This window comes from Pinus tabuliformis, chromosome 2_1 (assembly GCF_031772625.1).
Source record: "Pinus tabuliformis cultivar Carrire ecotype Pingquan chromosome 2_1, CPIR1, whole genome shotgun sequence".
Taxonomy (NCBI): domain Eukaryota; kingdom Viridiplantae; phylum Streptophyta; class Pinopsida; order Pinales; family Pinaceae; genus Pinus; species Pinus tabuliformis.
The window spans coordinates 978,091,183-978,105,467 of NC_142299.1; the positions used below are offsets into that span (position 1 = coordinate 978,091,183).

General features: G+C 41.1%; 1 protein-coding gene across 2 annotated transcripts in view; it reads right to left on the reverse strand.

Moving 5' to 3' along the window:
* Positions 1 to 14,285, reverse strand: part of LOC149203910 (uncharacterized) — a 455,652-nt gene that overhangs the window by 114,492 nt on the left and 326,875 nt on the right. For both annotated transcript variants that reach the window (XM_089403606.1, XM_089403605.1), the window contains exons 12-14: positions 5,062 to 5,179; positions 4,815 to 4,874; positions 4,565 to 4,675 (exon numbers count right to left, since the gene is read on the reverse strand). In XM_089403606.1, coding sequence (XP_089259732.1) covers positions 4,565 to 4,675; positions 4,815 to 4,874; positions 5,062 to 5,179 — 289 coding nt within the window. The remainder of the gene's footprint in view (positions 1 to 4,564; positions 4,676 to 4,814; positions 4,875 to 5,061; positions 5,180 to 14,285) is intronic.

Sequence of the window (14,285 nt, forward strand, 5' to 3'; positions counted from 1 at the left end):
GAGCTATTGCACAAATCTGGGCATATCAATCTGTCCTCGCCTAGGACACCATCAATCCATCATACATGGGTCCATCTGCAACACACGTTGTTGTTGTCCTCTTGCCTTCCAATCTGATGTGCCTGCTGTCACCTTGGCTGCTTGGTAAGCCTCCCAACTATCCAAGTGGGGTCCTCCAAACAACTCCTAACGCCTCCTACAAGCAGCCCACAAATTGACCCAAGAAATGGTCAACACTTTGACCCAATGCACAACAATCTACTGTTGCTCAATCACTGTGGAATCTATCACTAGTATAGGGCATCTAATCACCAGATCTGCCCCTCCTCCTTGACTTCCACAGGCTGCCTTATCACGATCCAAACACTGGTCAATATCCTTGACCCAACACACCTCTAACACTGCTCCAAATCTGCTTGTCATTTTTTGTTCTTGACTATTCTAGTTAGGGCACTTTGGCATACTGTTGCAGCCCTAAACTCCTCTCAATAGTCCTCGAACAGTCCTCCAAAAACTGCGGTCTAGGCAAGGAGAGATACTCCTCCACGCTGAAGGTAAGGGCACAAAACAACCCTCAAAACTGCCCACGCTAACCTTGTTGTAGTGGTATGGCCTGCGGCCTACCACACAACACTACTGTTGCTCACGACACCCTTCAAACAATGTGACAGCCCATCTGTTAGCCTCCAAACAAACCTACGTTCATCCCTTAAAGCCTCGACCTACCTGCAAGCATACTCAGCCTCCTACAGCAGCCTTTGGACACCTGTTCAACCCTTGAAATAGACCTCCAACCTTGTTGCCCTAGCCTCTCTTGCTACGGCCTCAAAACAGAGATATCCCTCTCCTCCACAAGTTGTTCTCAAGATATGCGTTTCTCTATTTGGATGCTCTGAAACACATCCATTCACCTCATATTTATACACATATGAAGGCCCAACGAATTGATGAGTAGACCCATCTATTGGACAAATTTTACATCAAGCCTACATGACTTGAAAACCAATAATTACCTTGTCAACTTCAAAAATTCATTTCTCTCTAACGCCAATGTGGATTTGAACGATTCTCAATGCGTTTGAATCGTATTGTCGAGCACTATCATCCTCATCCATCACATGTCATACCTCCATCACGGTTTTGGCCCAAATCACGATGGGTGCAAAACCCCCAAGCTTGGACCTCAAGCCCACAAGCCCATTTTTGGCGCTTTGACCTCCAACCCTCGAACACCAGGTCTTGGAGTACGTCCCAAGCTACACAAAAATCAATAATCTGGGACCAGTTGTCAGCTGTTGGGGCAATGCCTCAACCTACAGAGCATGTGAAAATGACACTCAATAGTGTCTCCAAGGACTGGCAGGTCTTTGTCCAAAGCATATTGGGCAAAGACAAGTTATCAAAGTGGGACAAGATGTGGGATGACTTGTAGTAGCAGGAGTTGAGACGAGCTCTATTGAAGAGCTCCATTAGTGGCAGCAGTGGATTGAAGCAGGCGAAGGAGGAGGTGAATGTGGCCCTTGCATCTAAGGGTCCCAATCAGGGACAGGGGGAGCAGAGAAAGAAGAAGAAGGACCTATCGAAGGTCAAGTGCTTCAGATGTGGTGAGCACGGTCACAACAGTACCCAGTGTAGGACAAAGAGGAGAAGTAGGACCAGGCGGTAGCTCATGTCAAGATTAATAAGCTATCCTTCAGGCTAGAGGAAGACTTCGCCATGTTTGTTGACATACCTCTAGGAGTGAGGTGGGGAGATTTGTTTCTGTAGCCCTACAACGCTACAGATGGGTAGGATCCTTGAGGAGGTCCACCTCATGGATCAATACCTACTATGAGGGCCCACAATATTCAGTAGCAAGATGGATCAATGGCAGTAGATACAATCAGAGGCCAAGTGACAGTTGCAGACTATTAGCAGTCGGATGTTGGGGAGCACAGTGCAAAGTTGGCAACAGTACAGTTGGCATAGTACAGAGTCAGCAGCAATGCCGTGTCTTCAGTAGACGAAGCAGTAGCTAGTAGCAGTCAAGACTCGAGAGACATATGCATCATATTGATCACAGTTGATTCAGTATTTAGGGTGCTTCTCAGTTGTAGTTGTTGGAGTTGCAACAACAACAGATAAGAGGGAGTTGCAGTGCAGATGCAGTGTTGGTAGCAGTTCAGCAGGGCCAATAGCAGCAAAAATGCAACACATATCAGAGTTGCGCAGTGGTTGGTGGGCAGCAGCAGCCAGACATCAACAGTGTGATAGGAGATGATGCAGAGACAAGGTGATGTCACCAGATGTGCAGTAGAGGACTAGAACACATTCCTCGCTAAGAGGGAGTGTTACCTTTTGTAGAATCAAATGTGTTCTAGCCTTGAAATTTTGTGGAGAGGCTAGGATAAAAGAGATCTCGAAAACCCAGAAATCGTTTCTAGAAATTTCGTCTAGAAGTGACTTAATTAGATTATTAGTAAGCTTTTAAATATTTCTTAAGTCTAAACTTAGGGAATATGACTAATTAATCAAAATTAATTAATTCAAGGTGTGAATGATCTAGAAACTCACACGGATCGACTTTTATTTAATCCTAGCCCATTGATTAAGATTTAATCTTGGCCATTGGAGTCCCAACAGAGGATTATAAGAAGAAGTTGATGGGCACTTGGAGAAAACACTTGAGCAGTTCAATTTCATGAGCAGGTCGATTTCCAGAGTAGCAGCAGTCAGTTATCGGAGAGAGAGCCAATGAGATCGAAGCAATGAGTGAGGGGCAGAGATAGTGATCTGGAGAAAAGCTTTTCCAGATCTGGAGAGGCAGCAGCAAGGGAGCCGAATTATCCCAAAGAGGCAGCGCTGAGGGCAGTGCAATTTCTTCAGCAAGGTAGTTCAATTTGGAGAGAAGAAAAATCGTTCTGAATTCCAAAGGTCGAGAAGGAGTCCTAGAGAGTCGGAGAGATGGTTTTCTCAGCATCTAGAGGCAAAACGACTTCATTTGTCCCCATCCTGAAGTAATCTGTCCAGCCAGCTACGCAGAGCAGCGTAGAGGCTAATGCAGTGCTCCAGGTGGCTGAGTTTTTGATAGGGAAAGTCCAGCCAAATATTTCTTGTGTGAGAAGGTTAATTCCCTTCAGTATTTTGCTCATATTTTCTTGTTGTTTGGATAGCCAATTGGGCAGCCATAGATGTACTCAAATTTCACTACTGCATAATAAATAAAACCCTCACTATTGCACAAGTTTTCCCAAGTTGGGTTTTTCCGGGGACATTGGTCCAAACATAACTGTCATTTTATGTGTGCGTGTTAGCATTTCTTCCAATGTTTATTCTTCCGCAATTTTATTTGTGTAGGTTGCGGTGTGAGTTATTGAATTTTCGCTGTAGAAAACAGTAAATAAATTGTTAATTAAAATAACATTTAGGTTAATAATTTCCAATTGCTGCCATAGGATTCAGGTTTCCGAATTTTCACAATACCCTCATACATGACAGAGTCCAATGAAATTTCGCCATCTCATTGATATTGAAATCCTAAAAATGTTAATTCTACTAAATTTTGAATGGGATATGAAATTTTGTTTCCTAGATATGAAGTTTGATGAGGTTGGAACCACTCTCAAAACTTTATCATTCCTTTTCATCCTTTTACTTTAAGAATTTAACATTAGCATCAGGGAGCACCCATGGGAATGCGTTCCTTGGCCTTGAGAGTGTCCTTGGGAATGTTACACTCCCAAATTGGTAGGGAGCATGCTCCTGCTTGGAACATAATTACAAGGCTCAAAGTAGTGGGGGGCAGAGAGTGGGGGAGGTCCATTTTTCCTTCTCCGTTAAATATTGTTGTAATTTATTTCCTTGTTTGCTCATTGATCAACCCTAATTTTACACTTGCTTATTATTGATTTTGGGATTATTTTCTTATTGTTGTTATAAAATAGCTGCATGCTGTAAATTGTTGATTCAACCCCTAGTTTATAACAAAAAGGTGTACTTTTTTATTTGCATGTGTTTGAGAACCTATTTGAGCCTCTATTGGTCAAACTAAACCCTCTAGATTTAGCCATAGGGACCTTTGAACTCCCTCTGAAATTTTACCTTAAATCACTCGAAACCCTAACCATTGAATACTTGTCCTTGGGTGAATCTTGTAGTAGAACCCTTAGGTGGTATTTAGCTTAAGATTACTTAATCCCTTAAATCCACCCGGGAAGCCTCCCATGAGGGGATTGTATCGAACCACAGAAAGTAAGGGAGTAGCTGTTGAGGTGACAGTGGTAACTCGCCCATCATTGCTCTCATCTAGATTGCTTAGTGAGGCTTTGCACTGAGGTGCTAGATTTTGTAATAACAATTCCCATCCTTGATACGAGATAAGTATACCCATTGTGAAATAAACTAAAATAAAATTCATCAAATTCTTAGCATTGAACTCAACACTTCATAATCAACACAAAATCAATTTTGAATACATTAAATTTCAAGCTATGCCATAAAGCAAATTATCTATAGAACGAAGAGTATTAGCAATACTTAAAGTACAACAGCTAGAATTTGCTTTTAAAGAAACTAAGACTCTTACCCGTAAAACAATTCCCAATTTCTCTAGTTTCTTTATTGTATCAACCACATCAAAATGACATTTCTCACCAAACTCTGACTCGAGGAGCTCCTCACACGAGCAATTAAGGTCCTATTGACAGGAAAAAACAACAATGTAACCTAGCTGGAAATACTCCTTTTTCCAAATACAATAATGGTGACAAGTATAAGCAGCAATTATCTAAATATGGTATCAAAAAAAGCCTTATAAACTCGAAGTGAACTCCTACCTCTATTGAAGTCTTTCCATGTCTCATCAAAATGAGCAAAGATATGATCACTTCTTTCACCTGTGCATGCCACAGTAAGTGGCCAAAAATACGAACAACCAGTTCTGAAGAAGTTTAGTACTACAACCTTTCCAAATTAATATAGAAAGTCACTCTCCTTAAAACTAAAATTGTCTGTCATCTATGTCAATATTGTGCATTATCTTAATATCTTAAAATCATAGTAACATTTTTTAATTTTACCCACTTCTTGGTCAATAACATCATGACAGAGATGGAGAAGAGTTCCGTTGCCACTGTCAAGCTGCTTATCATACATCAACTTTGTCATAAGATTTTGGTAGTTCTCCTTGCTTTGGTGGAACCTGTGCAATGCCACATCAGATACTCAAGTTATGAAATATCTGAATCATCTGAAGTGTTCCTTCTAACATATATTAGTTCATTTGTCCTAAATATGGTGGCTAGGTTAAAATTTTGGTGTCCCATGTCATTAGGAATATCTTTGTAAGATAGATAATATCTATGATTGCCATGGAATTAAGTATATTTGTATAATTTTGAGGTGTCATGTTCACGAATATGAATTATGTAATAATTATTAATGGAAAAAATGTATAAAGCTATTCCCTAATGGAGGGAAAAAATGGACAAAATATACAAACAAAATGGTTCTCCTAAGTAGATGAATTTCTATAATAAAGAAACACATCAGAAGATCTCTTTTTATTTGTGAGTGCAGAATGCGACTTATATGAATAGAGGAAATCATTCCACTAATAGCACTCAATAATGAATTTCTATAATAAAGAAACACATTAGAAGATCTCTTTTTATTTGTGAGTGCAGAATGCGACTTATATGAATAGAGGAAATCATTCCACTAATAGCACTCAATAATATGTTATTAATACTTATGTCATATTTAAATGTTAGACATGTCATATTAAATCTTTCATTTGCTCTTTTCCAACATTATGCATACATAAATCGAGCACTGCTAAGCACTTATGAGGTCTCTCGTAGCTTATAAACACGTAGTAAGTAGGAGCCACTTAAGGAAAAACCACATTATGTGATATCAAGTTGAGAAAGAAAGAAAAGGGATACTGCTTAGATGATCTCATTCAACTTTGAGAAGCTTGCATAATCCAATTGATTTATCATGCTCCCCTTCTTTTCATGCTCTTCTGCCTAAGATACGCTTCTTAGCATATCAAGTTGAGAACCAAAGAAAAAAGAATACTGCTTAGATGATCTTATCCAACTTTGAGAAGCTTGTAGAATCCAGTTGATTTATCATGCTCCTCTTCTTTTCATGCTCTTCTGCCAAAGATATGCTTCTTAGAGTATATATTCCTACCTGGAAAATCTAGGATAGAATCAAACAAATTAAACTCAATAGTATGGGTAAGGCCGAAGCGACACCACAATGATTTTCTGAGCAGTTTGCATTAATAATAATAAGGAAGGCCTATATAGAGAGGTAATACATTATTCTTTTTGTACTTTTCTACCTAAGATATGCTTCTTAGGATATATATTCCTAGCTGGAAAATTGAAAATAGCATGAAAAGAACATTGAAATTGATAGAATAAGGTAGATAAGGCTAAAGAAATATCACAATGATTTGCATGAGGCGCTTGCATTAAAAACAAGGGTAATAGCTGCAACGCAACATAGTCCCTGCCTCTACCACTAATTAAATGCTTTCGTCTCTGCACACACTTCCTCCGCATAGCCACCTCCGCACACACTTTCTCTGCATAGCCACCTCTACACACGCTTCCTCTACACAAGTCTCCCCCGCACAGGCTTCCTCCATTTCCATAGTGAAAGATCTACGCATTGCTTTTCCACACAAGCAAAGCAGGTTTCATTGGATAAATTATCTCAGACTTAATTTGAAATGAGGCACATTTAAGGAAAGGATGTAATGTTCCTAACTAGGGAATTCAGTGATAAACAAAGCAAGCAGACAAACCAACAATCAGAAATGAGATGCAATCACCAAACACCCATGAAAACGCTAGAAATAGAGAACTTCTGAGCCATTTTATTAAATCATCTTGGGCAAATACAACAGTGAATGGAATGGTGCACTTGGGCTTGTCTCCAAGGGCAAGCATGACAAAACCCAAGTGAGCAACTGATGATCTAAGGGCTGCCCAACTGCTGCTCCAGAACTGATCCATGTTGCCCCGAAAATCACCCTGTCTGCTGGAAAGGAAGTGTTGGAATCACTACTTCCCTTGCTCAGAAAATTTTGAAACTTCAGCTCTTGGATCCTCAGCCAAAACCCACCAAAACCCAAGAAGGGTTTGGCCTAGTTCAGAGCCCTAAAATTTAATCCCCAAGGAGCCTGTCCTCCTCCTCAAGCTGACAAACTCAATCTATCTGAAAGGTATTGAGAAAGTTCTCTAAAACTGCCTCAAACCACTGAGATGTTATCCCTTGTGAATTTCCACCCTTCTCTGATCTGATTACGGTGTTGTGGCTCTCTCCCTCAATGCCCACGTGATGCCCAGTTTGGCCCTCTACGCAATTCTCCAAGGCTGAGTTTCGAACTGCTCAAATGCTACACCGACCTACTCCAAAACTCCTCCCCAAGGCTGAACTCCTGATATACTCCAACTCTCCAAGTTTCTCTGGCAAGTGCTGCCCAGATGAACCCCTGATCACCACTGCGTGTTCCCCTCTTTGCGTGGCCAAGAAATACGCACTGTTGGTTTGTGGGCTAAGTGTGCTGCTATGAATCCTCCCCAGTGCTCCTCAAGGTCCTTTGAAAATGCCTTCCTAGGGTGGCACTTGTGGTCTCCCGAAGGTAAGGTTGAATCTCCCGCATGAGAGACTCATGGCTAAACAACCAGTTGACTCAGCTAAGTAGCTCGAGCAAACAACAAGTGAATTCGATGTGAAAGTATGGATGAATGCTCAATTGAGGATCTCTTCCTCCTTATAACTTCGTGGGCCTTCCTTTTCCTCATGTGGGCCCCTCCACAAGCCATACGATTTCCCCTCCAAGGCAATTCGAATTGCCCAATGCGTTTTCCCACGTGGGTGGCCCCCACCTTCCACTAGCAAATTAATCCATCCTTCATTTCTCCTAAGTCCCTAAGTCAAAATTGCTTGGGTCCTTACTTATCAAAATTTTATACAAAATTGGAGAGAGACCATAACCTATTACAAATCCATTTGGGAAGGGACATGACAAAGGACATGCATGCATTTAAACTAAATTGACATTCTTTATTCTGTTATTTGCGCAAGCTCTTTTGGCATATCGTTAATTTTGGTGAAATGTTTTACATACAATCATTTAAAGTGGGTTGAGAGGTCTAGTAAGAACTTGCATCATTTATTCAAGGTTAACAGATTACGTGTGAAATACAAAATCCTTTAAAATTAATTATTTTCCCGCGGGAAATTCATCTAAACTTATCACAACTGGCAGCGAGGGATGTGCGAAGCTTCCCACATAGTGAAGTTGCACACAAGTGCGGACCTTTTCTTGTATGGAGCTTTCCGCACAGTGAAAGCTCCGCACACTACCTTTTCGCAACAACTCTCTGCATATTCAAGCTGTCCCACGATTTAATTCCTCCTCAGCAAGAACATCCTCCCTATTTCCCGTCTCATCCACCACAACCAACAACAAGCGCAAACGTCATCCAACAAGAAGCCCTGGTATTGTAGGAGGATTTTCCTTTGGTTTTAGCCATAGTCCTAAATGTATGCTTGAAAATTACAGTAGACTAAATTTTTTTGTCATGTATGTGCAGATCTCAGTGCACAAGTGGTGGCATTGTTGCCTAAGATGTTAATGGAAGATTTTTGAAAAGAGGAGTTACAGATCATTGGGATGGATATAATTTATGTTGATTTTTGGTAGCATCGGATGTGCTCTAGCCATGAAATTTGGTGGAGAGGCTAAGGCACATGAAACCTCCAAGACCCAAAGATCATTTGGAGAAATTCCACCTGGATGAAGAGATATTAAAATAATTAATATTTTTAATGGGTTCATAAGTCTAAACTTAGGAAAATAAAAATATCAATGTGTATTAATATAAAATGGGCAAAAAATTTTCTAAGTGACGAGGATCTAGCTAGATCTAATCTTAGCCATTGATTAGGGACTTAATCTCGACCGTTGAATCGTCAACAGGAAAAGTATAAGAGGAGGCTTGAAGGTCAGTTGGAGACACACCAAGAGAGATCAAGAATTTGATTTTCTGGGGCAGGGTTTGCTGAGGAAATCGAGTGACTGATCAGTTGCAGCGAGGGGCAGTTCAGCAAGGGATTTCGATCCAAGGCTAAAGGATACATATCAAAGAGGCAACAAAGTGCCAAAAGAGGCAACGCAGATCCTAGGAGGGCTGACGCAGAGGCAGCAAGGGTTGATGTAGAGGCTAAGGAGGCCAGCGCAAAGGGCCAAAGAAGTTGACACAGAGGCCGTAGAGTCTGATGCATGTTGAAATTTCTAAGTCTAACCCGTTAGAAATATTCCTGCACTATCTGGTTTATTTCACCTACTTGTTTTATTCTTTAACAAGTTATTTAACCATATAAATACTGAAAAAAAAAAAAAAACACAAATGCAGTCTCAACCATTTACAGACCATCAACTAAAAGAAATAGACAAACACACAAGGGACACCATTATTTTAGGACAATCGTCCCCAAAAAAACCCAATGCAAGAAAACCGGTGTAGCAGTTCTGAGGGTTTTATTATTAAGCAACTTTTCTTGAATATAACTAGGTGCCAAACTAGCTCACCCAACAGAGAAATCAATCTAGCAGTAATACCTCTCTTCGGAAGCAAATATTCAGTAAGTCTGCTCCACGAAAATCTCTCCAACGCCTCTTTGAGGCTCTCCGTTAGCCTTCTGATGCTCTTCGCAGGCTCCCTGGCCCTCTGCGTCACTCACACAGGCCATGGTAGCCTCTGCGCAATCCCTCTGGCTCTCTGCGTGGCTTCTGTTGGCTCTACGTAGCCTTCTCTGCCTCTGCACTGGTCCTTCGGCACTACCTCTGCCTCTATGCTATGCACTCACTGTCCCTCGCTGCAACTCTGATCACTGGTTAGATTTCTCTCAGTAAACCTCGCTCCAGAAAATCGAACTGACTGATGAACCTTGGTGTATCTCCAACTGACCCTCAAGCCTCCTCTTATACTTCATATGTTGAGTCTTCAATGGCAGAGATTAAATCTCTAATCAACAGTTAAGATTAAATTTGACTTGATCCATGTCATTTAGAACCTTCTCACCCAATTTTATATTAATACCCATTAATATTTTTATTTTCCTAAGTTTAGACTTAGGAACCCATTAAAAATATTAATTATTTTAATATCTCTCTAACTGGGCGGAATTTCCCCAGACCATTTATGGTCCTTGGAGATCTCATGTGCTTTAGCCTCTCCACCAATTTTTATGGCTAGAGCACATTTGATGTTACCCCAAATCAATAACAGAGGACGCAGTGAGCTTCAGAAGCTGCACAAAGGTGATTCAGAGGGACAAAATGAGAGCTGATTTGCTGACACAAAGCCAGAGAGGGTGATGCAGTTCCAAAGAGGGTGACGCAGTTGCAGAGGAATGCGTGGAGCAGCTTTCGCTGTCCAACACAAGAAACAGTCAGAGTCATTGTGGGATTACTCATTCGGTTGCTGATCAACCAGAATATCTGTCTCCAGATAGAGGTATTGCTGCCAAGGAAATTCTTTGAAGGGTGAGCCATTTCTGGCACCCTAGTTGTATTCATAATCTACTTAATAATAAAACCCTCTATATGTTGCACCGTTTTTCCTGAATTGGGATTTTCCGGGGACAATTGTCCAAAAATAATGGTGTCCCTTGTGTTGTCTCAGTTTATTTCAGTTGTTGATCTATATATTTGTGAAGGCTGCATTTGTGTTTATTTCGATATTTATGCATTTAAATAACTTGTTAATGCAAAAAACAAGTAGGAGATAGTAAACCAGAAAATGCAGTAGGGGTTTCTGATGTGTTAAATTCAAAAATTTTCAAATGGTATCAGAGAAATTGTAGATCAAAGAAGACTGAAGACACCAGCAATAGAAATCTGAGGATTTGCAGCAGAAGAGAAGTTGTCCTGAGAGACAGGGTTGTTCCAGAGTTGAAGAGGCAAGAGGAGGAGTGACGCAATGCTAAGAATGTGACACAGAGGCTCATGCAGATCCTGGGTCAGCATTCTGAGCTAGGAGGGGAAGATGCAGTAGCTAGGAGGAGCCCACACAGTAGATGCGTCAGCAATCCAGGCCAGCACAAAGGCAGAAGGGGGGCAGATCAGGCCTACGCAGTGCCCAGTTATCTTTCTCAGCCAGGAAGGATCGACACTAAGGCCAGGAGGAGCTGATCTAGCTCTCATTGTGATTGCACAGAGCCAGAAGGGATCAAATTCTTCAGTTGTTGGAGCTAAGGGAGCCGTGCAGATTGTGATTTGAGGAGTTGGTTGGACGTTGTTTCTGTCTAAGCAGAACAGTGCCTATGGAGACGGAACCAAGGTAGAGGGAAGCACTACCTCAACGGATTTCTAGCCAAGAAATCCAGATCTGAGTTGCAGCAGCAAAGTGGGATTGGAGAGGAGTGATTCGACAGTTGGCAGATTTCTAGGAGGGAAGTCGAGACTCAAAAGGAGTCTAGAAGAAGAGCAAAGATGGCAGTGAACGGATTGAGGGATCAAGAAAGATTGGACCGGGCTTCCAATTTTGTCATCTGAAAGGCCAGGATCCTAGCTATCCTGGATAAACATCACATCAAGGACTATGCCTTGAAAACCGTAGTTATCCCAGTTGACCCAAATGCAAATGAGAAGTATAAGGAGGCCATGGTGAAGGCGAAATGCATGATCCTAGATGTGGGTCAAGGATCATGTCATACCACATATTGCTGAGAAGTGTTGATTTGGGGTAGCATCGAATGTGCTCTACCCATGAAAATTGGTGGAGAGGCTAAAGCACATGAGATCTCCATGACCTAGAAATGGTTTGCGCAGATTCTACCCATTTAAAGAGATATTAAAATAATTAATATTTTTAATGGAGTTCCTAAGTCTAAACTTAGGAAAAATAAAATATTAATGGGTATTAATATAAAATTGGGTTAGAAGGTTCTAAAGGACATGGATCAAGCCAAATCTAATCTTAGCCGTTGATTAGAGATGCAATCTCGGTCATTGAAGACTCAACAAAAAAAGTATAAGAGGAGGCTTGAGGGTCAGTTGGAGAACACACCAGAGTGATCAGTGATTCGGTTTTCTAAAGCAGGGTTTGCTAAGAGAAATAGAATTAGTGATCAGAGTTGCAGTGAGGGGCAGTGAGTAGGAAGCAAAGAGACAGAGATAGTGCCGAAAGACCAACATAGAAGTAGAGAGGAAGACGCAGAGCTAGAGGGAACCATGCAGGGACTGCGCAGAGGCTGGAAGGCCATGTGTCATCCACGCAGAGGCTGCAAGAGTGACGCAGAGAGATAGAGAGGCTACGCAAAGCCTAAAAGGGCTGACGTAGAGGCCAGGAGGGCTGACACAGTGCTTCAGATTGTGCTGGAGAGGGTTTCGTGGCGCAGACTTTCAGAATATCTGATTACAAAGAGAGGTATTACTACCAGATTTTTTTATCTCTGTTGGGTGAGCCAGTTTGGCACCCAGTGTACTAAAAAACGTTGCTTAATAATAAAAACCCTCAAAACTGCTGCACCGGTTTTCCCAAGTTAGGTTTTTCCAGGGACGATTGTCCAAAAATAACGTTGTCCTAAGTCACCGAGTTCAGCGAACTTGAACGAATAAATTCGAAATTCGCCAAACTTCAACCGAATTCGAATTTATTCGTTCAAGTTCGCCAAACAAAATGTCGAACTCAAACCCCAATTCGAACCCGAACTCAAACTCGAACTCGAACCCGAATTTAATCCCAAACTTAGTGATTTCTGAATAAAATGTGCCATTAAATTCGTTTAGGTTCATTTAGGTTCGTTTTTTTCCCAGTTTTAAAAAAAATGAATTTTATGCGAGCCCGTGGGTTTCATTTTTTCGTTGTTTAAAAATTAAAGTTTTGTTGTTTATGTGGGCCCATGGGTTTGGTTTTGTTGCAACATGCGGGTTCTGTTTTCTTTTATAAACATAATAGTGACCGTAGCATAAAACACAGTGACCATAAAACAGAACAGTGACCACAGCTCTCCGCAGGTTTTCAAGGGGTTTTCGCCGAGTTTTCAACGCCGACATACACAGCCTAGAGGTGACCAGTCCATAGCATGACGCATAGCAGGCTAGCAGCACATCGTCATACACAGCTCGGCCACACAACTCAACCTGTTGCACATTGCACGCATACACAGTGCAGACTACAGCTCAACAGCTCGCCTAAAGGATAGACACAACTGCGTATCAGGATCCAGTGTTTGCTTTTTTGTTTATAAACAACTCTAGCCTCTAGCCTCTACCTTCTCCTGCACTGTGCACGCATACACAGGCTCAGACTCTATTGGACAACAAACGGCCTTCCTGAGGCAGCGTAAGGGTTTTGAAGGATTAATCTCTGTGGCCAAGTTCCAACCTCAGAAGGTAGCAGCTCACACTTGGAGATAATTCAAAATTCTGTTGAGGGTTGCAGTTCTAACAGAGTAGTGAGCCGCCTATAAGAAGCCTCAGCAAACCTTCAAGCAGCCTCCAGCAAGGCGCACTGTCCAGACTCCAGCCTCCAGGTAACTCAAAAATTAAAATACACATTTTTTTTATCAGTTCAATACAATTTACTAGTTTTTATCACTTAAATATAATTTATCAGTGAAATACAATTTATCAGTAAGTCACAAATTACAATTTACTATTTTTTTTAATATAGTGTTTGGACTCTTAGGCTTCATCCTCAGAGATCCAGACTCTTTAAATTTATTTTATAAATTATAGTTTCAAACTTTCATAATTTCATTCTGCAAGAAAAATATAAAACTAATTAAAATGTAAATTAAAACAAAAATTGTAGACATTTTAGGGTTCAAGTCTTCACCTCAGTCTTCAACAATCAGAAGTTCAGAACCTTCAAATTTCAATGGCACCCCCAAAATCAACTGTTGTAGCATGGAATTTTGTCAAAAAAGAGGGGAAATTTTTTTGTGTCAACTGTGAGGACATCAATTCACTAGCTCTTTAGCTAGAGCAGTGGATCACCTTCTCAATATTAGCAATGGAAGTGGAGGTGGTGTTAAAGGCTGCACTAAGATCTCCAATGAACAAAAAACCACAGTGGAGAAATACTATTTCACTTCAAAGATGGAAAAGGAGAAAAGGGAAAATAAGAGGGCAACGAATTGAGAGGGAGATTGCCATGTCTTCCTCCAACACCATTAATTCAATATCAACCATTGGTGGATGAAGTTCTACTCAAGTAAAAACAGGTGGAACCAAAACATTAAATCAATTTTGGAAACCTGTTGAGAAACAA